The sequence below is a fragment of the Tursiops truncatus genome, chromosome 15 (genome assembly GCF_011762595.2).
Source record: "Tursiops truncatus isolate mTurTru1 chromosome 15, mTurTru1.mat.Y, whole genome shotgun sequence".
Lineage (NCBI taxonomy): Eukaryota > Metazoa > Chordata > Mammalia > Artiodactyla > Delphinidae > Tursiops > Tursiops truncatus.
The window spans coordinates 5,199,220-5,224,324 of NC_047048.1; the positions used below are offsets into that span (position 1 = coordinate 5,199,220).

The window sequence follows — 25,105 nt, forward strand, 5'->3', positions numbered from 1 at the left end:
ACTTCTCAAAGCCTGCCAGAAAGGGCGCAGTCCCGGTTTTGGTTTCCTTTGGCTATACCTGAGGACAGTCCTTGGTGACAGTCAAGGTCTGGAGGACAGTGGCACCTTCCCTGGCCCCCTGGCCAGGGGCCAGCACGTCCCCTACCCGACAAGGTCCCCTGCTGAGTGCTCCCAGCAAAAACATGTACGGATAGCAGTTAAAATCATATTCGCATTTCTGTGGAACTGGCAATGCTAAAAAAATTCTTCTGTTAATGTATGCATGATATAAAAGTGGATTGCGAGGAGGATTTCAGAGACCTGAAAAATACGCACAGAGGAAGGTATGTTTCCAAGCCTTCTTCAAGAAGGAAGTGTTTCTGTTAAAATCAGCACACAGCGGCTGGCTTTCCTCTCATGCATTTGCCATGGAGGCCACGTGCCGGGATCGTTAGGGTCACCTGTGCTGGATCAGGGATCCAGAGATCCACCTTCTGTGGCCGGGAGACGGCGGAAAAGTCACGGAACCTCTGTGTGCCTGGGTTTCCTCGTCAAGCGATTGGGGGCTGTTGGTGACTACTTCTCAGGATGGCCCCAAGGATGAACTGAGATAGGAAGTAGCTTGGAGGTGAGGTTACTCCCGGAGGCTGGACTTGCTTCCTGTTTCATATAGAAAACAGAAGCAATCGAAGCCAGCGTCCCCTCCCTCCTCCTGCCCACCTGCCCGAGTGCCCACATGCTCCACCTTCTCCCGCTTCTGTGAGTGGCTCGTCTGGGACTCTGCCAGGGACCCCACATCCTTTTTCCTCCTCCCCCCCTGTTTCTCCCACACCCCCCTCGTCTGCATCCAATTGTTCCCACCAACTTACAAACTGTGCTGTTACTTCCCCTTTCCCTTAAAACACCAGCAAACTGGCAAACACGCAAAAGCTGGTCCTTCCGGCCTCCTCACGGCTGGCTCTCCGACCTCCTTCCAGACTCTGCCCACCTACTGGACCAGCCTCTGAACAGCAAAGTAAAATCACACACCACTCACTGCACCGCCTTGCCTGCCTCACTCCCTATGCCCTTGACCTGCTCATTCTGCACCCCCCCCCCCCCCCGCCGACTTCGCAGCACCGGCCCCACCCCATTGGAGTGTCAGCTCCACAAGGCAGGATGTCGCCAGTTTTGTTGCCTCCAGGGGCAGAGTGTCTGCTCCAAAATACTTGTGGGTGAACTGCCACTGAGACGGCGCAGGTCTTTATCCGAAGGCTAGTGCTTCGCGGATGCATACGCTTTCCTTTGGTTAAGTGTTGCTTCAGGATGTGCGCGATCTGGGTCCACCCGGGCCGCTCAGCCTCCCCACCCGCCCCGTCCCCTCCTGTTGGCTCCTCCCGATCCGCATCCAGGTCCTGGCACCACTGTCACCTGAGCCCGAGACCCTAGCGTCCTGAGTCTCCCATATCCAGCCAGGCGGTCGCCAGGCCTTAGCGGGTTCTCCACCTCACGCACCTGGCTTCTCCTCCCTGTCCCTGCAGCTGTTCCTCCTCGTTGATCCCCCTGCGCCTCTCACCCTTCACGCTGCTGCCGAAGTCATTTTTCTAATAGGAGATCTGATGCTCCTACTTCTGTTTGAACTCCCAGCGGTTCAGCCCCCTCGCAGGGCTCCGGCCGCACCAGGTGACCTAGAGTCTCGGCAGGTAGTGGGCTGCTGCTCTCTGGGACCGCAGTTCACTCTGCCTGGAATGCTCGTCCCCTGGTCCCTCGGGACCAGTCACTGCTGGCCATACTTTCAGGTGGGGGCACTCCCGGGGCACCCAGCGTTCAGAGGCACCTCCAACTCTCCCCCCTCAAGCCTCCATTGCTGCACTGCTGTAGTGAGGCTTCCTACTGGACCGCTCCTTTTCCGTGGCCAGTTATCTTTGTTCCCCTCAGGCCTTGCTTGGGGGAAGCTTGGCGAGCCGGTCACCCTCGGCTCAATGAAGGAATGACAGGGAGGGGCCTGCTTTGTTGGGAAGTCCCACATCCTGTCATTCACTGAGACATTTCCAAGCGGGGGGGGGGGGGGTAACTGCTGGGGGCGAAAATCTATTATTGGACGAGAAGGGAGCCTGAGGCTATGGGTTCTTCGGAGTTTGATCTGTAAACACAGACACGTGAGGAAGGGAAAATTAACCATGAAATTGAAGACATCTGCCAACTTAACTTGAGTCAGATAGGAAAGGCTGAGGGGTAGGCGGGGAAGGATGGGGGTCCCGCAGGAGTGTCCACAGCTGACGAATCTTAGGAGGCCTGCCCCGAGCCCACTTTTCCTCGCTCCTTGGTGAGGCTTGGGTCGTGCCCCAGTTTTCCCTAGGGCGGGGGGGGGGGGCGCGGTCTTGATTTTGGCTGCTCTCACCCTGTGGTTGGTCAGAGCTCACAGCTGCCCCTTGGAGTGCAGGGCCTCCCACCGTAGACAGGACCTCTGCTGGCCGGAAGTCCTTGGCCACTCGGGGCCAGCCTCCATTCTGGACCTGGCTCTCCCCCACCAGTGCCAGCCAGGCCCTTACCCGGCCGCCCCTCCTCCCTTCCCACCGGATTGTTGGGCTACACTTGCGATAAAGAATCTCGATGGTCTCTTAAGAGAAATTAAAAATGAGGCGGGGTCTGAGAGTTGTCCCCGAGCTAGATCAAAGTGCGGGTCACGTGAGAAAGGCTGGGAAACCCCAAACGCTGCAGAAGGCCCGGGAGGGGTGCAGGGGAGCTACAGGGTGTCAGGGCCTGAAGCTCACACATCTGTTTGTTTAAAGTTTTATTACAAAACCATTAAGCTCTTAGCATGTGACATAGTGCTTCCGTGAGGGCGTGGGACTGAGCGGCCTTGGTGGTACAGTCTAGGTCACGCCCCTCTTCGGAGCCGTCTCCGGACTGTGGACCAGGGGTCAGTACTTCCTTGGGTTGCCGTGAAGATTACCGAACCGAGGAGCAACAGTGGGACAGAACCTGCCACACAGCGGTGCCCGATATTTAGGGTTTGTTCCCAACAGGGGAGTTAATTTGTAATCAGTGGCCACAACCCCTATAAATTACCGAATTTAGTTTGTCAAAAAGAAAACCGAGGAATTGAACGCCAACTGAGCACGAGCAGGCACGATTCACAGGGTCGCTCAGAATGCGGAGGCCCCGGCCCCTCTGTTCGGGGCGGTGACAACCAGGGGGCGGCCTGGGGACTCGTCCGGCCAAGCACCTCCTCCGGGCCGCCCCTGCCCCCCAGGCCTCAGCCCTCCTCAGTGGTGGGTGGGCTCGGGCCCCCGAGGCCCAGCGGGCCAGGAGCGCCGGGAGGGACAGGTCTACAGGCCATAAGGTCACGCCCCTAGTGCGGCGTCTCTGGGTCGGCGTGGAGGCGGGGGCTCTCCTCGCTGTGTGAGGTCTGGGGTCGCGGATGCCGGGTGGGGACGCCCGGACTGAAGGCCCGCGCGGCGGCTGAGAGCGGGCGCGGCTCCTTTAAGACGCCGCCGGCCCCGCCCCACCCCGCCCCACCCCCCCGCGGGAGCCGCGCCACGTGACCCGGGTCTTGTGACCGGCGGGGGGAGGCGCGGGGGGAAGCCCGCGGCACCCGCCTCCAGGGGGCCCAGCCCCACCGCCGCCGCCGCCGCCGCCGCCCGCGAGGAGCGGGGCCGGCCGCCGGTCGTCCGGGCGTCCCCGCGAGTCCGAGTCGGAGCGGAGTCAGAGTGCGAGCGGGAGCCGGGCCGGGCGCGGTGGGCGCCGCCCGTCATGGACCACAAGCCCCTGCTGCAGGAGCGGCCGCCCGCCTACAACCTGGAGGCCGGCCAGGGCGACTTCGCGTGCGGCCCGCACGGCTACGGCGCCATCCCCGCCGCCGCCCCGCCGCCGCCCTACCCCTACCTCGTCACAGGTGGGCCCGGGGCCCGGGGAACGGGGTGGGGGTCGTCCCGGGACTGGAGCTGGCCGAGCGGGCGGGGCCCGGGGCCCCGGGAGCAAACTTTGGGCGGAGTTCTGTGACGACCTTTAACCCCGAAACCAACTTTTCTCCGGACGCGGCAGGGGCGCGGCCGAGGGGAGACCCGGTGGTGGGCAGTCTCCGCTCGGCGAACCTGATGTCGGGACCCCGAGTCTGGGTGTCGCCCGAGGGCCCTCAGCCCACCTGCGCGGTCGCGCGCGCCCGGCTCGCCCTTCCCGGGAAGCATTATTATCTCTCTGCAAATTAACTTTATTAACGAGATGCTGTCTGCAAGTTAACACCTGATAAAGCCCGTAGTAGGCACTTAGTGGACGCTGTTGTCTTGATTTTGAAAAGGATGCGAGTTTTTGGTGGGGAGTGGGGAAGGGCAGGAGAAGTAGATCTCTGACTCCCCGCGTTTTCCTGCCTGTCCCCTTCTGATGTGCTTTCCTGCCCACAGGGTTACCCACGCACCACCCCAGGGTCTACAGCATCCACAGCCGAAATGTCACCCGGTACCCTGCCAATTCCATCGTTGTCGTTGGAGGCTGCCCTGTCTGCAGGTATGTCACGGGCCTGGGGGCCCCAGAAACCTCTAAGAACACACTTACTGAAACTCATAAAACCAGGATCGTTTGGAGACACGGTCAGTCTTGGGACAGGCTGCTCACTGGGGTATGGGAGAGAATGGGTTCAGTGGTCCTTGGGTCCACGCACCTTTCATGGGGCAGAGGGAGCTGGGTTCTCTTTCCTGGGGGAGTTATGTGCTTTGGTGGCCATTGAATCCCGAGTGGGTGGGATGAAGAAATGGTAGCAGTTGGACTGGCAGCCTCTTATCTCCGATTCTGGGAGCTGCAAGTTTGCTCTGCGGTTGGTTCTTGAAGGTGGCAGAAGGTTCTCTTCTCCTGGGAGGGTCAGTTTGAAGTGCGTGGGCAGGAGAGCCCTGACTCAGGTGGCCCGTGTTGGAGGAGCTGGAAGGCCAGGGGGCCAGGGGAGCGGCCGCTGTCAGGGCTGCTTCATGCCATCAGGGCCCTTACCTGCATAAGGGCAGCAACGCCGAGGTTCTTTGGGGTGGGAGCGATATTTCAGATTCTCAACCTTGAGCCTCCAGAATTTTCTGTTTTTGTAGGGCCTGAGAAGCAGCTATTATATGCTTGTTCTGTGTGGGTCTTGAGGATTCAAATTCAGATAAGATTTGGTTCTTGCCCTTGGTGAATTCGACTGCATGGACAATTTAGAAAGTCAGGGCAGACTTGGCAAGGACTGGGCTTTCAGCCTGGGTGGGGAGGTGGGTGGCGGAGGAAGTTGGAGTTCGTGAGATGGAACTGAGAAGCCGTGGCTTACACTTAGGCTTAATTTCAAAAGCGTATCAGGGATGCCCAGAGTGGAGTCGAAGGGAAGTTAACAGTTTGAGTCACAAGGGTCAATTGTGTGGGGAGACAAGGGCCTGGGAAGAGGGGGAACGTCCGGAAGTGGGGGCAGGAGGCTGGACCCGCGAAACCAACTGTGAGTTTGCTAAAGGGGTTGTGGGCAGGGGAGAGCCCTCTGGGTTGCGTGCCGGCCAGGTGGACCTTGATATGCAAACCCTAAGCAGGTGTCTTTTGGGACACATCTGGTGATACTCTAGCCTTTGGAGAATGTGAAGGGGGAGGGGAGACAACTGGCTGCCTCCGGAGAGGAGCTCTCTGCACCCTGCACTGGGCACCTGTGGGCGGCAGAGTTCTTGGGGTTGGGGGCATGTGGGTGGGCTTGGAGATGGGGGGCGCGGTCTGGGAGGCTGGTCCCTTGCAGAGAGAGCCATTGGGAATCCTTTTGGAAAGTTGCACAGAGAGGTGGGCGACGGGAAACCCGCTGTGCTTGGCTTTGAGGCTGGTTCAGGGTGCCCAGAGCCTTGCTGTGTGCATGGCCCTTCTGTCCCCAAGGAGCCTAGCTGGGCGATTCCAAGGGCCTGTTTCTGGGCGGGAGGGGTTCCGAGCAATATCCTAAGTGTAAGGAGGGGTTTCAGGCTGGCAGCTGAGGAGGCGCCGCACCTGGAGCAGAGCCCTCTGGCTGGGGTTTCAGCGTCTCCCCGCAGGGCCCAGCCTGCCAGACGAGCTGGGCTCAGATCCTGGCCTTGCCAGCTGCCAGCTGGGCCCGTTTCCCCATCTGGGAGATGGGGTGTCTGATGGGATGGTCCAAGGCTCTTGCTGGCCCAAGGCCCTGAGCGTGGGGGAGGGGAGACCAGCAGTGGAGTTTACGGGCTGTGAGCTTCCAGGCTGCTGCAGGACGGGGAGCATTTCCCCTGATCCCTCCCTTTCCCTGGGGTGGGAGCGGTCACAGTGGAGGCCCCGGCTTCTGCCCTCAGCCCCCAAAGTGCAGAATGTGGGTCACCATCTCTCTGCTCTTCTGAGGAGGGGCTTGGGCTCAGGGCTGCTCTAAGGCTGAGGGAGGGCGCCTGCACCGGAACAAGTTTCTTCCCTTCTGTCGGGATCGCTGGCCTCCCGGCCTCTGGGTGGTGGGCGCAGCAGTGGGGAGCAGGTGCTCTGAGAACAAGTTTGGGGGCCCGGGTTGGGAGCACACACTCTGACGCCCTCCAAGGCGTGTCCTCCATGGGCCCTTCTGTCAGCTTAAGGACAGATGCCGGCGGTTAGGGCCCTCCCGGCGCTTGGGCTCTTACACAGGGGTGTCCCGGTCCCCTGCCTGCAGTGCCGTCTGCTGCCGGAGTGGGCCGGGGGCCCGGGGAGGTGGGCAGCAGGAAGCAGGGGAAGGCCGGGTGCTTCCAAGGAAGCTCCGCGGTGGTTTGGGGAGAGGGTGCCTAGTCCCTGGGGACAGCCGGTGTGGCCCCTGTCCAGCGTCATAGGGTTGGGAGACAGGCGGCTTCTCATGTGACCACACTTCCTTCCTTCCCAGCCAGCCTGCCAGGCTCCGTCCCTCCCTGGGAGCTTGGCAGGAGTTTGCCGAAGTCACACGTCTGTGATTCCCTCTGAGTGAGGCCTGGCGTCAGAGGCCTGTGCCACTTGTCACTTTGCCACCGTCTGAGCTTTCCCTTAAGCAGCCTGACCCCATCTTCTCTGTTTAGGCGCTATGAGAGCATTTCTTTCTACTCTTGCAGACAGCATGAGCCTCACCCCACCCCTGCCCACCCGCGGCCCCTGTGGACTGAGCACCGCCTTGGCTGGTGGGGCTTCGGCCAGGCCTCGGGCCTCTCTGAAGCTGTCCTCCTCTGGGGCGTGGGCTGTCCCTGGATGAGGCCACCTCGAGTCTGGGGGCCCGGGGCTGCAGTGGGAGGGCCTGTGCAGAGGGCGCTGGGCAGCGCGGGTCGGAGGCTGGAAGGCACGTCGAGGCATGGGGCCTGGCTGCACCCGGCTCCCAGCTGGGCGTCCAGTCTTGGGGGTGACCAAAGAGGTAGGAGGGAATCCAGGAACGGCTGGGGTCTTGGAAGCCAAGACGGGCTCAAGGAACAGCTGTGGAGGTCAGGTGCTGCCCAGAGGTCAGGACAGTGATGAGGCTGGGGCTCCGGCCTCGCCCCTAGGAGCGGGCTCTCCCCGGCCCAAGCACTGATGAGCCGGCCCCGGCTCCCGGGCTGCCGCGGGCAGGGCGTGCCGACCGTGGGGGCCTGGGAGTGCTCGGGGCCTCTCTGTCCAGCTGTGCCTGGACTGAGCCTGGGGTCCGGGGAGCCCCGGGAGCCCCAGGCAGGCCTTGCCACCTTGCAGGCCCTCCCTCAGCATTTGTTCTGCTTGGGGAGGCTCTGGGCTACCCGGCCGCAGGCTTGCTCAGAAGCGCCCCTGGAGTGGCCGGCGGCTCCCTGCCCCCGTGGGACCCTGGGACAGCTGGGGGCGAGGTATGACCTGGTCTCTGGAGGGGTCTGGCCAGGTGCTGTGGGGCATCATGCCCCACCCCTGCCTGTCCGCAGGCTCGTGGCCACCTGCACGAAGGTCTCTGCTCCCCTCTCCCGGCTTGTCTGGGGTGGTTCTGCGGCAGATCCTGACCTGAGGCGGCCTTGTGCTGGGAGCAGTGGTGGCACTAACTGGGGGGGGGGGGGGGGTGGCTCAGAGGGTAGGGAGGCCCTGGGCTGGGGTCTGGATTGTTCCCAGCCAGGCCACTCGCTGCCTGAACAAGGCTCCGGGCTCCAGCTTCGTGTAAGGGGGACGCGATGGGACGGGGAGGACGCTGTGAGGAAACGGGGGGTGGTGAGGATGGGATGGGACGTGTGTGTTGCAGGGTCTCCGCCGCGCTCGTCCTGGGGCCCCACCCAGCCCAGCTCCCTGAGCAGATGGGTGTCAGTGGAATCGAGTGACCACTCTCCCCGTAAGGTCACAGTCCTTTAAGGAAGTGTTTTCAGAATCAGTTCCCAGGTTTCTCCAGTTTCCGCATCCTCCCCACCCCCGTTTCTCAGGAATGGGGGAGGGGCCTTTTAACACGCCGCTGAGGCCGCTTGCTCAGTTTGGATTCTGAGCCAGTGGATGAAGAGATGAAGCTCACTCTGAAACGGTGAGGGCTTTTGAGGGGCTTGGAGAGAAAGAGAGGCCACGCCACTTAGGAGAGGCTGGCAGGACGGGCAGGGGGTCCCCTCCCTCCTACGTGGCCCCAGAGGGACAGGTTTGCTCTGCAGGTTTGCTCTGCAGTCAGGACTGGCCTAGAGACCAGGTTGTGTTCTCAGTTCAGAAGATTTTGGATTTTTAAAAACAGTAAATCATGCTAGCACTGCTTTTGAGGTTTGGGCAGTACCCATGGTCAAATATTAACATTTCTGCAGCAAGACACAAATATTCCCATTAAGGGGACACATTAAGACTATAAATGGCCACACATCAGTTCAGGTCACATGTGGCTGCCAGCTGGGTTTGTTACAAACTTATAAAAAAGTTCTGCATTCAGAGCTTTTGGCATTTGGAATTGTGGGTAAGAGGTGTGGACTGCGATGCGGGTAGCAGGTCCCTTGGGCTGGGAAGCCACGTTGGCGGGTCGCGCCGTGGTTCTTCATGGAAGGTCTGAGTGTGGAGCAGACCTGCTAGCAGGGCCCGGATTCTGCCCACCTCCCTGGCTGCTGAAGGGAAACGGCCTGGCTCTGCCGCCTTCTTGGGGTGGGCTGGAGGTGAACGGGGGAGAGGGCGTGGGGTCTCATCCCATCAAACCCGGACTCCTGACTGAGGGTGTTGGAAAGGTGTTGGAAAGGGGAGGCCCAAGCTGCCTGCTTTGCTCTGGCTTGAGTGAGTGATGGATCTGGACAGAAAGCACTGCAGGTTTGTGGAATGAGGGAGCGTGTTCCTCCTGCCTGGGGTGCCGGGCCTCCCCCGGCTGGTCTGACTGCTGCTGGGAAGCTGTGCTTACGCGGGGCCAGTCCACTGGCCTCATGGTGGGGAGGGCCCGGATGAGGGTGACCAGCCCTCCTGGGCTTCCTCTAGCTTTAGACAGTGTTGACCAGGGTCTGGGTGGAGAATTAGGGAAGAGGCAGATGGGGGGCTGTTGCTGTTTGACCCCTGACCCCAGAGGACAGGAACAAGTCGCAGACGGGCCAGTTCACGTGGGCGCGGGCACCAGGCAGCCCAGGGCAAGCCCCGCTCCTCCACTGTGGGGAGATGGCCACCACTCGGAGGGCTTCTCCAGCCAGGGGGCGCTGGGTGCCCTCGCAGCAGGGCAGGACCCCGCCTGGCCCTAGCCTCCTCCTGGAGCCTTTGAGTGGACAGGACCCTGGGTTCTAAGCTCTGCCTCTGAACAGCCTTGATCCTTAAGTGAGAGAGTACGGAGCATCTGGTAGTCACTCTTCTCGGGCCTCAGTGGCCCCTGGAGGGGACACGAGGCACCCTGGTGGCTCAGAAGGTTCTCAGCTGGTGCAGGTGACACAGCTGTGAGGCCTAGTTCAACTCTGTCCTGTGCTTCTCCTCCCTTGGACGTTCTAACCGAACGTACAAACCGGTGTGAGTCTGGGGATTTCAGCTGTAGGTGGAACCTGGTTCGGTGCCTGGAGGAAGCAGGGAGTTGGGGCCATGGCTCCCCGAGTGGTCCCAGGCCGTCTGACCGCCTCCAGTTATTCTCGGGTGGCCTGATTAGTACCAGTAGGTGTAGGAGCTGTCAGCAGCGACTGCACAGGGCAGGCGTGTTCTGGGCCCGGGGCAGCCTGTCACGGCCTCCTTTGTGTGGAGCCACGGGTGGTGGTTCAGGGCCTTCTGGAAGCCCCCGCTCCCTACTTCGGCCGCGTGGCCTCGGGTGCTCTCTCAGCACGTTCTTCTGCCACCCAGTCTGAGAGGGCCTCGAAGCTGGGGCAGGTGGGGTCTGGGCGGGCACGGGGCACAGCGTGGTGACGCGACAGCCTGTGTTGTGCTGTCTGTGCCGGAAATGGCGGGCCTGCTGACAGATGCTGGCCAGCTGATGCGCTTTCCCTTGGGGTGGGCCTGGCCTGTGGGCGGCGTCCGTGAGCCTGGGCTCAGCAGGTGTCTCCGCTGCAGGGCTGCTCAGAGCCTTTCCTCAACTAACTCGGGGCGTGAGGCAGGTCCCCAAGACCCCCCCGCCCTTGGTCTCTCTGCAGTGTTCCCAGGGCTTCCAGTGGCCAGGCCCGCTGGGAGGTGCTGCGGGAGTGGTGTGTCCACCGCGTGCTCTTCTCTGGGGCAGGGCTTGGAGTCGGTGTCCCGGCTGAGCTGCCCCTCGCTGGGCCCCCACAGCCCTGCTCGCCCGCCCCCCGCCCCCCCCCGCCGCTGCCCACGCTTGTTGGTTGGGCTGAACCTTCCTCTCCACACAGGCAGCCAGAGGAGGGTCGTGGGCATAAAGGATCCTTACTGTGTTTGAGGACAATAAGGTGGCTTCAGGAAGCCCAAGGACCTTGGTGTGTGCGTTGGGGGACAGGCTGGGGTCCCGAGGGCGGGGCACTGGTTCTGCACTGCAGCTGGCGCGGGGCTGGGCCTGCGGGGCCCGAGAGACACGCTTCTGGGGGGCGGGCATCATGGGCGTCACCCGAGGAGCTGAGCACATGGCTCCTTCTTCCCCCCTTCGGGGCCTTTGAAAAGGACCCGACCTGGGGTGTAGCCCTTGTGGGCACACAGTGCGGGGATGACCCCTAGCGGTCCCAGGGATTATGTACTGTGCACGTTGAAGGTTATCATGACTTCTTCCGAAGAGGAAGCTTTGAGATTAAATTTCTCAAGATAAGTGACATGGTGTGAACATAGTGTGAACATGGCTGCTTTTAGTCTTTCACTAGAATCTGCTCCCCCCACCGAAACCAATAAAAATCACACAAAATCCAAACTCTGTCACTATTTTCGGAATTTCCCTGTAGGGAATGGGAAAATAAGTCTAAAACTTTTCAACGTTGGGAAAAAAATATCCTAAAGTGATTTGGGTTTCTTGGTTTTGTTCTCAGAGACATAAGAATTTTTATAGAAACCAGCATTTGTCTCTTGTTCCTCATTTTGTAAGAGAAAACATGTGGCAGGTTATATGGCAGCCAGATGTTCTTGCCTTTATCAGTAGGTGCTGGTGCCTCCCAAGCGGCTCTTCTCTCCTCTTCACGTTTTCTGTGCAGCCACCGGTGGCAGCTGGCCGTCCCCTCCACGACCAGCGCCCCAGCTCTGGAGGCGCCTAGGCTTGTGGACGTGGGTGGAGGGCGCCTTGGGGACAGGGGTCCGCTGGGCTGGCAGGCCTTGGGTCTGCGAGGGCCCTAACCCGCGTGCCCCCTCTCTCTCCGCAGGGTCGGGGTTCTGGAGGACTCCTTCACCTTCCTGGGCATCTTCTTGGCCATCGTCTTGTTCCCCTTTGGGTTCATCTGCTGTTTTGCCTTGAGGAAGCGAAGATGCCCCAACTGTGGAGCAAACTTTACTTAAAGGGAACAGCACACCTGGCTTCCCCACACCCAGCTCTCTTTTTCTAATGTAAATGTCGTGTACAATAGCTTCATGGGATTCAGCTTCAGGACTGTTTTGTAAAGGGAGGTGGGTGGACTGGGCGCGGGAGCCACAGGGAGTGTGGCCGCGCACGGCTCCCAGGTCAACGACAGCTCAGTAAGGCACTGCTTTTATTTTTTGCAGTCTTCAGTTTGGGAAAGGTGAGACATACTGCTTTAAATAAATGAGATCCATACCGTTGTTCACCTGGTTTCGCTTATTCAGTGCACACTGCCACTTACAGAAATCTGCCACTTACAGAAATCAAGTTTTGTTATGAAAATTTCAAACATATACAAAATAGAGAAGAGCGTTACCTCTCCTAACTCAGCTTCAACATTATCCAGTTCACACCGACCTTCTGTTATTCCTCATTAGGCATTTACAGCTCAAAAACTGTGCTTGTTTTCAAGTTTGTATTATTATAATGAAACCTAATACCTTGACATTTACAGAGCACGCACCCCAGTGCCCAGGACCTAAGGCAAGGCCTCCCGTGCTGTGTGACGCAGGTAAGTGACGGCTGTCGTCCCTTCTGTGGAGGTGTAGAGGGTCTGGGTGAGCCAGGTGGGCCTGCAAGTGGCGTCTGATAATCCCAGGACCTGTGCCATCCCTGTAACCAGAAGACCCCCAGCAGCAGAGCTCTGGGGGCCGGGGCCACGGTGTGACACCCCCTGCCCTTTTTCCCTTAATTAACAAGTCTCTACACCTCACTCCCTCCACACTGTTGAAAATAAAGGGCTTCTGAACCCTACTCTTATTAAACGGTGAGAGGAGCAACGGGCCATGTGACTAATTTGATTGTGTTTTCTTCGCTGGTGGAAGGGTCTGCTCTCAAAAGACAAGTGTGCTGCTTGACAGAGGCCCTTAGCCTGCGGGTCCTGGGAGCCCTCACACAGTCCCAGACCCCCACCACCAAGCGGTCATAGCCGACCAGCCAGGAGGAAGACAGGACCAAGAACCCAAAGCGTCACACGCTTACACTGGTTTACCTGCATTTGACCCTGACCAATTTCAAGCTTATAGAAAAATAATATTCATGGCAAAGCCAAAAGCTGTGGTTAGCAACAAGCCCCCCTCCCCTGCCCCCATACAGTGGATGGCCTGTGTGTGAGTTTTCATCACCACTCCCCACTCCTCCAAATTGGGCGTAGTCCCTGACAGCCAGAGATAAACCCTGCCACTGGCTCTGCCTTGCCGCGCCGCTGCAGAAGCCCAGGTTCCGGGTATGCCGGCGTGGGGCTCAGCCGAGGTGCAGCCTCCCGCTACCCTCCCCCGGCTCCCAGAGGTCCTCCTGGCTTCAGCAGTGCTGTTTGCAGTTTCAGCACCTGACTGAAAAGTGGAGAAACTTGCACCCCAACAGGTTTCAGAGTAAATCAGTGACGGAGGCAGCTTTGGTCAACTAGCTTAGTGAGAGGAGCCTGGGTTTCTACGTGTGGAGTCCCCAGATGCATGTGTTATTACCCTGTGAGCCAGGCCCGCATGTGGCATGGCCTGGCATGTTTTCATTGGTATCCCAGTTGGTAACTCAGAACGCCAAATTCAGTACCTCTTAGAAAGTATTCAAGTGCTAATATCATGGCTGTGATAGGAGAATTCTCAGTGCTCTTAGCGCTGTGTCTAAATCACGAGAACTTGCGGGATGCTTCGTCTTGGGTAGGGCTGCATTTGACTTAAGCAAACATTTAGAAGTTTTTAAGTTAAATTTTATACAATATTCTCGTAATTTATATTGCTTAAGGTTATTTGCATGCTGGGATGCAAATCTACACAGTGATTTCTTTAAACATCGTAATGCTATTTAAGAGCACATGCTTTATAAAATAAAACTGTGATCTTATCTGCGTTCAGGTGCAGAAAGCCAGTCACAGAAGCATCAACTATCCCTTATTCTGGCTATTAAAAAAAATCATAGAATATTAAAAGAAAATGGTACAATAGGATTGGAACCAAATTTACAGTTCTTGAAAATTTACAGTTCTTGAACAGAATAGGAAGAAAATACTTTAAATGATTGAGTTGTATCTAAACTATGATGTAGTTACCTTAAAGACAGAAATATGTAAACCCAGCTATGTTAAATTAGAAAATGCACTGATTTGCTCGAGTGGAATACATGTAAAATCAGGCACCCTCCGGTGAAGCTTTACAACAGGACAGCACTTATCACAAACGTATACCTATCATTTCCCAAGCGAGAACCGAACGGGGAACCAGAAGAATCTGGGGCCACCTTTTCATCGAATGACTGGTGCTGAGCGATCATTTGTCACTGTTGGTCGGAGTTTCACAGTAGCAAAGGGATTTTCTCTGCTGGGGAGGCGGGGGGAGAAAAAAATTGTAAGACAGGGATTTGGTTCAGAAAAAGAGCTAATAACTCTTGCTCTTGTTCTGTAAAATTATATAGCTTATATAAATCCCAGACATTTTCTGAACATGAAAGTTTTGTTTTGTGACAGTTCTCTCCATGCGCCCATTATAAGCTGCTAATTGTTTCGTTTTGGCTGCAGTGAGAAAGGCCTCAGGCCTGGGGGTCCTCTGGAAGCGGGGCCTGGAGGGCCTGCCCAGCATCTGCCCTGATCCAGAAGGGAGTTCCCCTGGCCTCATGTTGCGTTTGGCACTTAATAATGCAGCCGCTGTCCTAGAAGGCTCTCCCACCACCACCTTCCCACCCCACACAGGACTGCAGAGAGGTATGCTGCCCTCTGTCTGAAATGTTTAAAGCTCTGGACAGTTCTGTAATGGGCGGTGGGCTTCCCTGGCGGTCCAGTGGTTAGCACTCCACGCTTTCATTGCCGAGGGCCTCGGTTCTGTCCCTGGTCGGGGAACTGAGATCCTGCAAGCCCAGTTCTCCTAGGCTTAGCAAGGGGGAGGGCCCTGGTGGAGGAAAGTAACATACCTGAGAAAAGGAGGCTTTGCAAACCCATTTGCATCATTCTGTGGGAAAGAAAAAGAAGTTTATGGAAGGCTCATGAAATTGGGACATTTTTAATAAGACCTGAAGGTAAAGACATCTAAAGCATAAGGGACTGCTTGAAGCTATGCATGTTTCAAAGTGCCTTGGAGTCTCAATTCATTTGTCTCATTTATCTAAATTCACTCGGAAGCGTAAGGGCAAGAACAGAAGACATTCTGAAACACAGTGAGGGACCCTTACAAATGCTGGAACATCTTAGAGGGAAACACAAGGTCTGCTGCTCCCTGCCTGTGGCCTGAATTCACGTGCAAAACTGTAGTGATTAAGGTTGGCTTTTTGCGAGCCCGATCCTGAACGATGCCATGAGAAACAGTAAAAAGAAAACCTTGTTGGGTTTCGGTGCCGTAGACTGGTGCCAACTGCCAAGCAGAGATCTGATGTTGCAGAAGTTCCGTAATTGCGGGAGAGAGAGGACAGAACAGTGCAGGCACTGTCTTTGCCTTCAGGAATTGCCAGAGCTCTCTCGGAGCCCCGGCCTCCGGCTCCCAGGGGCTCGGGGTCTCCCAGTGTGGCCGGGGACCAGGTGATTGTGTGTCCTCTCCTTCATTCCACAAAGAATCTGCTTTAAATCTGCTCTGGCTGTTGTAAGAAATCACTGGCCCAAGCTGGCGGGCTTATTCAGATGGCTGCCCAGGAGAGGGCAGTGTCATGCCATCTGACCAGGGCCACCAGGCCAGCTCCGAGGATGCCCCATGGTCTCAGGGCTTGCAGGCCTCTGAGCTGCTCTCACTTCCCGTTGCCAGTTGCCAGCCTGGGGCTGAAGGCCACGCCTGGAGTAAAAGCCAGGCCAGGGCTCCCTTGGGATGGCCTCTCCTGGGTGCTGGATGTACAGACTCAAGGCAGAAGGGGGCTGGGGGCACCAGGGCTACTTCGCAGACCTGCGCCTGCTGTCTCCGGGCCTCTGGGGACCTCACACCTTGACCTTGAACCTGGAGCCAGTAAGGTCATCCCGAGGGGGAGCCCCAGCACCAGGGGCAGCCAGCCCGATGTCCGGATTCAATGTCTCCCTCTCAGGATTGAAGCACAAAGCAGCTGCCCTGCTCGTTAGCACATCCTAAAAGGGCCTGTCCCCACAGGGCTGCCGGGCTTGCTCAGCAGGCCTCGGAGTGAGCAGTTTCTGGTGTAACATTCATGTTACAGGATGAGTAAGGGCTAACTTATGATTTATTTTAAAAATACCCCAGAATGCCTGTCGTGCAGTCCCACACATGCTCAGGGTGCTGGCATTAACCTGCTGCCCAGAGCAGGTGCCCCCAGGCTGGGGAGGCTGAGTCCAGGCTGTGACTGTGGCTCAGGGGGAGGCCGGCTGCATCCTCCCGGCCTGGAAGGCCCACGTCCTGCCAAGCTGGACTCCCCGGATGCGGCCTCTGCAGGGCATGTAACAGAAACCACCTTCCTGCCTGTCCTTGGGGCAGGACACTGTCCCCCTCTCCTGTGTGTCCTCAACTTGAGGAGTGCCCCCACTGCCTTCAAGGCAGAAACCTTGGAGCCTGACTAAACTCTGAAACGAGCTTAGCCATGGTTTCACAGGCTGTGTTATCTGGGTGACACGACATGGTGAGAGAAACAAACACTGGAGGAGATGCGCTGAAGTCCAGCCCTGGCGGTAAAGTGGCAAGAAGTAACAACTTGTGGTATGAGGAAAGAGAGCAAAATGACTCCTAAGATGGCAGCCCGAAGCTACCGGGCCCTGGCACATGCCCCAGCGAGCCCACTCCTGGTTGGTACAAGCAGCATGCGTGCACATTAGCACTGAGACACCCGCTAGGATGCATGGGGCAGCCCTATCCCAACAACAGGAGAGATGTCAGGCAAAACGTTCTCTGACATAAATCGTAGCAATGTTTTCTTAGGTCAGTTTCCCAAGGGAATAGAAATAAAAGCAAACATAAACAAATGGGACCTAATCAAACTTACAAGCTTTTGCACGGCAAAGGAAACCATAAACAAAACGAAAAGACAACCTACAGACTGGGAGAAAATCTTGGCAAACTATGTGACCGACAAAGGCTTAGTTTCCAAAATATACGAATAGCTCATACAGCTCAATAACAAAAAAACATTCCAATCCAAAAATGGACAGAAGGCTTAGACATTTCTCCAAAGAAGACATACAGATGGGCAACAGGCACATAAAAAGATGCTCAGCATTGCTAATTATTAGAAAAATACAAATCAAAACAACAGTGAGGTTCCACCCTCACACTGGTTAGAATGGCCATTACTAAAAAGTCCACAAATGCTGGAGAGGGTGGGGAGAAAAGAGAGCCCTCCTACACTGTTGGTGGGAATGTAAATTGGTGCAGCCACTATGGAGAACAGCATGGAGGTTCCTTAAAAAACTAAAAATAGAATTGCCATATGAATCAGCAATTCCACTCCTGGGCAGATATCTGGACAAAGCTCTAATTCAAAAAGATAAATGCACCCCAACGTTCATAGCAGCACTATTTACAATAACCAATATACAGAAACAACCTAAAGTGTCCATCAACAGATGAATGGATAAAGAAGATAGGGTACATATATACAATGGAAAGAGTGAAATAATGTCATTTGCAGCAACATGGATGGACCTATGGATTATTGTACTAAAAGAAGGAAGTCAAAAAGAGAAAGACAAAACCAATATGATATCACTTATATGTGGAATCTAAAATATGACATAGGGACTTTCCTGGTGGTCCAGTGGGTAAGATGCCACGCTCCCAATGCAGGGGGCCCGGGTTCGATCCCTGGTTGGGGAACTAGATCCCACACGCATGCAGCAACTAAGATCCCACGTGCCACAACTAAACATGCCACAAAGATCCCACGTACTGCAACTAAGATCCGGTGCAGCCAAAATAAATAAATATTTTAAAGAAATAGAATATGACACAAATAACTTATTTATGAAACAAATAGATTCACAGACAGAAAACAAACATGGTTACCAAAGGGGAACACGGGGAGGGATAAATTAGAAGTTTGGGATTAACAGATACACACTACTATACATAAAATAGGTAAACAAGGTTCTACTGTATAGCACAGGGAACTGTATTCAGTATCACGTAATGTACTGTAATGAAAAAGAATAGGTTTAAAAATGCATACATATGTATGACTGAATCACTGTGCTGTACACCTACAACTAATGCAACGTTGTAAATCAGTTATTCTAACAGGAGGGATGACAGCCTCTGTTGAGACACCAGTGGAACCACAGGAGGACACAGTTCTGTCTCCGCAGGGCCAGACCAGACAGGCACCCAGCGTCCAGAGGCGGGCAGCCTGGACTGTGAGATGGGGCAGCTGGGGGGACCCTGGAGGGCCGGTAATGCTCCAGCTCCTGATGGGGTGTTGGTTATATGGAGTCACTTTGTGAAAAGTGACTTTTCTTGCACTTTTCTGTATATGGTATTCAATATTTACCAAAAAAAAAAAAAAAACAGGACCTTTTCAGAAAGGTGTCCTCTTTAACACACCTGCCAGCGAGCTTATTGCCACGGCCGCCCTCCTCCCAGCTCCCTTCTCCGCGAAGGCACATCGTTTGCCCAGCGAGGAGCTCAGGATCCGCTGGCCTCAGACCCGCCCGCACGGCCCACCCCCCGCCGGCTGAGCCAGGAGCCGCCTGTCCCTCTACTGCCTCCCCGAGCCTGCGGTGAGGGGTTCGGGGTCTCCCCCCACACCCCATCTTGCCCTCCTCCATCGCCTGGCACACGTTGCCCTGTCCAGGAGCACCGAGGGCTCTGGAGGCCCTTCTTGGTCGTTCTGTGACCCATCTCGGCACAGCTCCTGGCGTGCCCAGGGCACCTCCTCTGTCGCAGTGTGGGCCACACAGCATGCGCTCGGAAGAGCCCCGCCCCGCCCGCCGTCGGGGAGACACCGGTCCTCACTCACCTCTCGGGTTCTGCTCGAGTTCGCAGCACGCGTCCCGCCCCCACTTCGCTCAGGCTTCACAGAGCACGACTCCCAGGTGCTGGTCCCTCTGCTGGGCTGCACCCTTGGCCACGGCCTGTCACGTGTTCTGTGTCCCCTCTTGGCAGCCGGCATGCTTCCCTCCCCACGAGTGGCCAGGCTGCCAGGGGACAGCGGGGCCGGGGGAGGCCTGGGGACTGGATGGCGAGACAGCCCACAGGTGGGAACAGGCATGGGACATGCCTGGTGACTTCTCCCGAAAAACCCCAAACCCCAGTCCACCTGGAGGTGGCCCTTGCTGGCTGTCACGGTGTCCGCATCACGCCCCCTCCCCGCCACCCCGGAGTTCTGCCTGGGTGTCTACTGCGTGCCCGTGTGCCTTGACGATGACGCGGTCCCAGCCTACAGGTCAGCTCAGACCCGCAGCCACAGGCAGACGCACAGAGGTGATGGGACCCGCGGCCCGGCCAAGGCTCTGTTGAGAAGCCTCGCGGGGAGTCCTCCACGCCCCTGGGGACAGAGCCATCCTGCAGACAGCAGGGCCTGAGGGACGGGCCCTAGGGCTTCCTTGGTGCCTGCCCTCCTGCACGGCTGCTTCCTCGGACAGAACGTCCCTTCCTCTCCACCGCCAGCTGGAGAGCAGCTTCGCGTGGCCCGCGGTGTGAGCAGCCCTGAGTGACACTGCTTTACGTGTTAACAACTAACTCAGTCCTCAGCTGCAGGCTGGACTCTCCCAGTTCACAACCTCTGACCCAGTTCAACCCCTTTATTATTTTTTTTAATTTATTTTTGGCTGCATTGGGTCTTAATTGCTGCACACAGGTTTTCTCTAGTTGTGGAGAGCGGAGGCTACTCTTCGTTGCGGTGTGCGGGCTTCTCATTGCAGTGGCTTCTCTTGTTGCGGAGCACGGGCTCTAGGTGCACGGGCTTCAGCAGTGGCGGCACGCGGGCTCTAGAGTGCAGGCTCAGTAGTTGTGGCACACGGGCTTAGTTGCTCCACGGCATGTGGGATCTTCCCAGACCAGGGCTCGAACCCGTGTCCCCTGCATTGGCAAGTGGATTCTTAACCATTGCACCATCAGGGAAGCCCAACCCGTTTATTCTTAAATGGGGAACTGAAGCCCAGACGGGGAAAGCCAACTGCTCTGGTCATGGAGCTCTTTTCTGAAACCAACGTGCCCACTCGTTGAGGCGGGGGGTAGGGGTGGGGGGTGGAGGCAGCACCCACTCAGCGCAGCTCCTACAGGTCGCCAGACGCGCTTTGAAATCAAAGTGTGTGGGTTTGAGGGCTTGGTTTCTCAATAGCTATTTAAAGCCCAGTTATCGGATTACTTAAAAGCTACTGCCACTAAGGCAGAGAGCACGTGACCGACCCCCAGCCCCTCGGTACTGAAAAGACGGCATCTCATCTCTTGAGATGGGACGTCCCAGGGCAGCTGGGTCCACCTCACCGGGTTCAGGAACATTCTCTGGTGGGTGGCTCCCAGGTATACCCTAGGTATCCTGGTGTTTAAACAAAACTCGACGTGTAACTGACAGTATTCTGATGGTTGTGTGTGTGTAAAATCTACATATAAAAGTGTTGGGGGGGCCTCCCTGGTGGCGCAGTGGTTGAGAGTCCGCCTGCCAATGCAGGGGACATGGGTTCGTGCCCTGGTCCGGGAAGATCCCACATGCCGCGGAGCGGCTGGGCCCGTGAGCCATGGCCGCTGAGCCTGCGCGTCCGGAGCCTGTGCTCCGCAAGGGAGAGGCCACAACAGTGAGAGGCCCGCGTACCACAACAACAATAAAAAAAAGTGTTAGGCTGCTTTACCAGCTCCCACGGACCCCAGAGTCTGGCTGAGACAGAACATACTTTTCTCCAGTGTTATCAGCTGGTGTAAACAGTTTAGGAAAGATAAATGACCAGCCCAGTTGGGCGTAGGAACCTCTGAGATACGAAATTCCAGGGCTGTGTCTCCAGCCCTCAGGGAGGTCCTGGAAGGGCCTCATCGTGGTACCTGCTTCTCGACCATCACCCTCTGGATCAGGTTTCTAAATGAAATCTCGTTCTCTCTTGTGTGATCTGTACCTGGCCGATTGATACAGCAGCCGCTCACTGTATGACTAGATGAAAATACAAATTTAAAATTAAAAACTCAGCTCCTTTCAGTTGCACTCTCCACTTTTCAAGTGCTCAGCAGCCCGTGTCCAGTGGCCACTCTGCTGGGCCGCCCAGTTCCGGAACATTTCTGCCTGATCCATAATCTCTCCGGGTTTGTTTACCGACGCACAGATGATTGGATCCTGTGTCTGCTGCCTTTGCAAGAGGCCACGACGACTAGGTGGCCTATTAAAAACAGGCCTTTTCACCTGCTCCCCAGGGGCTCTCTTTGGGGCAGAGCTGGTCCTTCTGTCCGCTCTGCTGTGCTCTTGGACTCTCACTCTGACTTGGTAGCGATGAAACGCGGTAGCTTGTCTAACGGACAGGTTGTAGGCAGCGGAGGCATCTGAGGGTGTACACCGCTGACAGTTGCAGCTTTTTCTTTGGCACTTTGCAGAGGATACTGAAATATTACTTCAAAAGATGAAGCGATAGAAATGGAATACGAATCAGTCATTATACCTCATGATGCGTCTGTGAACGCCCTGTACTTACTTTTGGGTTATTACCGTCTTCAGCCCAAGGTTAGATGCACGTTTACAGACATGGAAAACTGAACATCCAGAAGAGTCAGGGTGACTGGTTGAGAGGCTCTGAAATGACGGATGGCAGCGCCTCGTTCAGGAAGTGCACGAACCTTGTGGCCTTTGATGATTTTTAAAAGCCAATTAATATTTTCTTGTGGCCTTTATTAATTAGCATTTTCCATTATTCTCCAGATCAGAACATAGTAACCTATTGGTACGTCTTAAACAGCACACAGGTGACGGTGGTACTTGTCTCATCAACGGAGTTCTGATGGAGGGACACCTACATGCTGCTGATCCGTGAGGATGAGAGGGGCACAGAGGTGCTATTCATGGGCTCACAGGGTTCCTGCCACAGGCCTGCAGCTCATCACAGCCCAGGCAGCAGTGCTGGGGCTCGTTAGAAGCATAAATGCTTCTAAGGTGATATGAGAAAATGCTATGATCCCACCATGTGGTTGGGTGCTGGGGAGGGAGGGGAAAATATCTATATATCTAAATATATCAATATTTATCTGTATCTCAAAGGAAATATAATGAAATGTTAACAGGAGTTATCCTAGAAGTGAGATTATAAATAGAATTTTCTTTTTAATACTGTTGTATGTTTTCCAAATTTTCTACCCAAACAAAAATTCTCTGGATTATTTTTATGAAGTGTTATTTTTAGAAGTAGTATTTAAAATGAGATGTAATGATTAGATGTTTTAATTTTTACAAGGAGACCCTGACCAAACTTGGACTTTGCTGTTTAGCCAAAACCTGTAGCTTCGACTGCCCGCCGGATTTAAAAGGAAACCTAATTTCAGCATATGTTTAATGTACCCAGCAAATGGCAACATTTGAGGTGAAAAAATATTAAAACATACTTTTGTTTACTTAAAGCATGGGATGGATAAATATTAATTTAAGAGTTCATCCTTATTTCTGTCTCAAGAGTGGGATAATTTATCAGTTTGATTATTTGCAAAGTAGAATTTTAGATAAAAATTTTACCATAAAGCCATTCCTTAATAGTCAAATCATAAAATATATAAATACCTCCATGAAAGGCAACTTTTATCTGTTTTTTAATCAAAAGTGGGAAGGGGGTGGTTTCTCAAATTGTAGGTACTTTAACAAACCATAAGTAACTTCGTCTTTAATTAATACAATCATACTTATGGGACGCTGATTATTTTTAATTATTCAGAACCTCCAAAATAAATATTTATATTTTTCTAGTAGTTAAATGTGTAAGAATGTTTTTTCTTTCTAACGCTGGCATGTTAAAGATCTAATGTTATGTGCTCGTTATATAAATTATCCAAAAAAAAAGGCTCCAAAATATGTAAACATGAGTAAACCAGACCTGCTCCCAGAGCTGAGACAGAACAGCACTCTCTCCCGTGTAGGTACCAGCAGTTAGTCACTAGCTCTATCAGTTCTTCCCCTTAAGTACTGACAGATCCTGTCGCCCCATCCCCAGCAGTGGATGGGACTCCTACCGTCCCCTCCCTGGATGAACGAATGCCACCCGGAAGGATGGGAAAGGACGCAGTACAGCCCAGGCGGCCCGGCTCGGGGAGCGTCACCCCTGGCCTGCCCATCCTGCCGCTTCTCCGCCGTTGCCCCAACCGCGCCCAGCCACGCAGACCCCACGACACCGTCTGAAGGCTTTGGGTTTCATCAGAGCTCTTCCTTCAGGACTCGGCTCAAATGCTTGCCTCCAAGAAGCCACTTCTGATGCTTCCCAGGAGCCTGAGCCAGGGCCTTCCCTGCCTCCTGTCACCCTGCACCTTTTCCACAGCCCCAATAAACAGCGCTCACTGGACTCAGTTCCGGGGTTGATTCCTATTTGTTACCCTAGAGCCTAGCCCAGGGCCTGGACCGTAATAAGCTCGTCAATAAATGTTCCATGGACGAGTTCCAGTGCGACCTGCAGATCCCCTCTACAAAGTGTACCTTCACGTGCCATGTGATTGGGTTTAAAAAAGTTTCGTTGGTCACAGTAGTCTGATACCATAGAAATGTTTGTTGCCAACGTTATAAATGTGACCTCACTGTAACTATCGACTCTATACCTGTTCCCTTTTACTGCAAGGTTTCACTTATTATTAAGAAAAGTGTTCGTCAACATTCATTATTCTGACATTTGCAAAATCAACGCCAACTAATCGCCATTGGAATCACAGAAGGAGGGCGTTTTCATTACATATTTAGAGCTTTTTTTTTTTTTTTTGTGGTACGCGGGCCTCTCACTGTTGTGGCCTCTCCCGTTGCGGAGCCCAGGCTCCGGACGCGCAGGCTCAGCGGCCATGGCTCACGGACCCAGCCGCTCCGCGGCATATGGGATCTTCCCGGACCGGGGCACGAACCCGTGTCCCCTGCATCGGCAGGCGGACTCTCAACCACTGCGCCACCAGGGAAGCCCTGTTTGTAGATTTTTTGACGATAGGCCCCCTATTTCTGTCTTGCAGGCTGGAAGGCCTTTTTCAGTCTTTCATTTTAGTGGCCTTTATTTTTTTATTTCATATAAGAATATTTAAAAGCTCTAGGGCTCCCCTGGTGGTGCAGTGGTTGAGAGTCCGCCTGCTGATGCAGGGGACACGGGTTCGTGCCCCGGTCCGGGAAGATTCCACATGCCACAGAGCGGCTGGGCCCATGGGCCATGGCCGCTGAGCCTGCGTGTACGCTGTGCTCCGCAACGGGAGAGGCCACAACAGTGACAGGCCTGCGTACCAAAAAAAAAAAAAAAAAAATCTACAAACAATAAATGCTGGAGAGGGTGTGGAGAAAAGGGAACCCTCTTGCACTGTTGGTGGGAATGTAAATTGATACAGCCACTATGGAGAACAGTATGGAGGTTCCTTAAAAAACTACAAATAGAACTACCACACAACCCAGCAATCCCACTACTGGGCCTATACCCTGAGAAAACCATAATTCAAAAAGAGTCATGTACCACAATGTTCACTGCAGCACTGTTTACAACAGCCAGGACATGGAAGCAACCTAACTGTCCATCAACAGATGAATGCTTAAAGAAGGTGTGGCAGATATATACAATGGAATATTACTCAGCCATAAAAAGAAACGAAATTGAGTTATTTGTAGTGAGGTGGATGGACCTAGAGTCTGTCATACAGAGTGAAGTAAGTCAGAAAGAGAAAGACAAATACCGTATGCTAACACATACATATGGAATCTAAAAAAAAAAAAGGTTCTGAAGAACCTAGTGGCAGGACAGGAATAAAGACTCAGACACAGAGAATGCACTTGAGGACACGGGGAGGGGGAAGGGTAAGCTGGGATGAAGTGAGAGAGTGGCATGGACATATATACACTACCAAATGTAAAACAGATAGCTAGTGGGAAGCAGCCGCATAGCACAGGGAGATCAGCTCGGTGCTTTGTGACCACCTAGAAGGGTGGGATAGGGAGGGTGGGAGGGAGATGCAAGAGGGAGGGGATATGGGGATATATGTGTACGTATAGCTGATTCATTTTGTATACAGCAGCAACTAACACAACATTGTAAAGCAATTATACTCCAATAAAGATGTTAAAAAAAAAGAAATAGGGGGCCTGACCGGAGTGTCAGGGCAATGCTGGCCTCACAGAATGAGTTAGGAATTCTCTCCTCTCCACTTTTAAGGAAAGTCTGAGTAGGATTGGTATTAGTTCTTTAGACGTTTGATAGAATTCACCAGTGAAGCCATCGGGTTTTGGGCTTTGTCGGGAGACCTTAAGTTACCGGTTCGGTGGGGAGGGGCTTCAGGTGTGGAGCTCTGCCTGGAGGCAGCCCTGGGACCTCGC

At 54.9% G+C, this 25,105-nt stretch overlaps 2 protein-coding genes and 1 long non-coding RNA gene across 7 annotated transcripts in view; 2 read left to right on the forward strand and 1 right to left on the reverse strand.

The window, feature by feature from the left end:
- The first annotated feature begins 3,541 nt into the window (after positions 1-3,541).
- On the forward strand, positions 3,542-11,958 carry BRI3 (brain protein I3). Its single transcript, XM_019930675.3, has 3 exons — positions 3,542-3,856; positions 4,362-4,464; positions 11,565-11,958. Exons 1-3 carry the CDS (start codon positions 3,715-3,717, stop codon positions 11,695-11,697), a joined length of 378 nt encoding a protein of 125 aa, XP_019786234.2. The 5' UTR covers positions 3,542-3,714; the 3' UTR covers positions 11,698-11,958.
- The window catches only part of BAIAP2L1 (BAR/IMD domain containing adaptor protein 2 like 1), an 88,934-nt gene continuing 75,700 nt past the window's right edge, over positions 11,872-25,105 (reverse strand). For 2 of the 5 annotated variants that reach the window (XM_019930671.3, XM_019930674.3), the window contains 2 exons: positions 14,657-14,694; positions 11,872-14,067 (listed from right to left, as the gene is read on the reverse strand). In XM_019930671.3, coding sequence (XP_019786230.1) covers positions 13,995-14,067; positions 14,657-14,694 — 111 coding nt within the window. In that variant the 3' untranslated portion in view covers positions 11,872-13,994. Of the gene's footprint in view, positions 14,695-25,105 lie in introns of all 5 variants that reach the window. The other 3 variants (XM_019930670.3, XM_019930673.3, XM_019930672.3) reach the window with 2 other exon arrangements.
- Positions 14,694-23,125, forward strand: LOC109549230 (uncharacterized). The gene is made up of 2 exons (XR_012325968.1): positions 14,694-22,154; positions 22,776-23,125. It is a non-coding gene; the product is annotated as an uncharacterized lncRNA (long non-coding RNA).

Coding starts and splice junctions, on each gene's coding strand:
- BRI3 (XM_019930675.3), top strand. CDS start 3,715: ATGGACCACAAGCCCCTGCTGCAGGAGCGGCCGCCCGCCTACAACCTG. Junction 3,857..4,361: donor CTACCCCTACCTCGTCACAG/GTGGGCCCGGGG, acceptor TCCTGCCCACAG/GGTTACCCACGCACCACCCC. Junction 4,465..11,564: donor GGAGGCTGCCCTGTCTGCAG/GTATGTCACGGG, acceptor CTCTCTCCGCAG/GGTCGGGGTTCTGGAGGACT.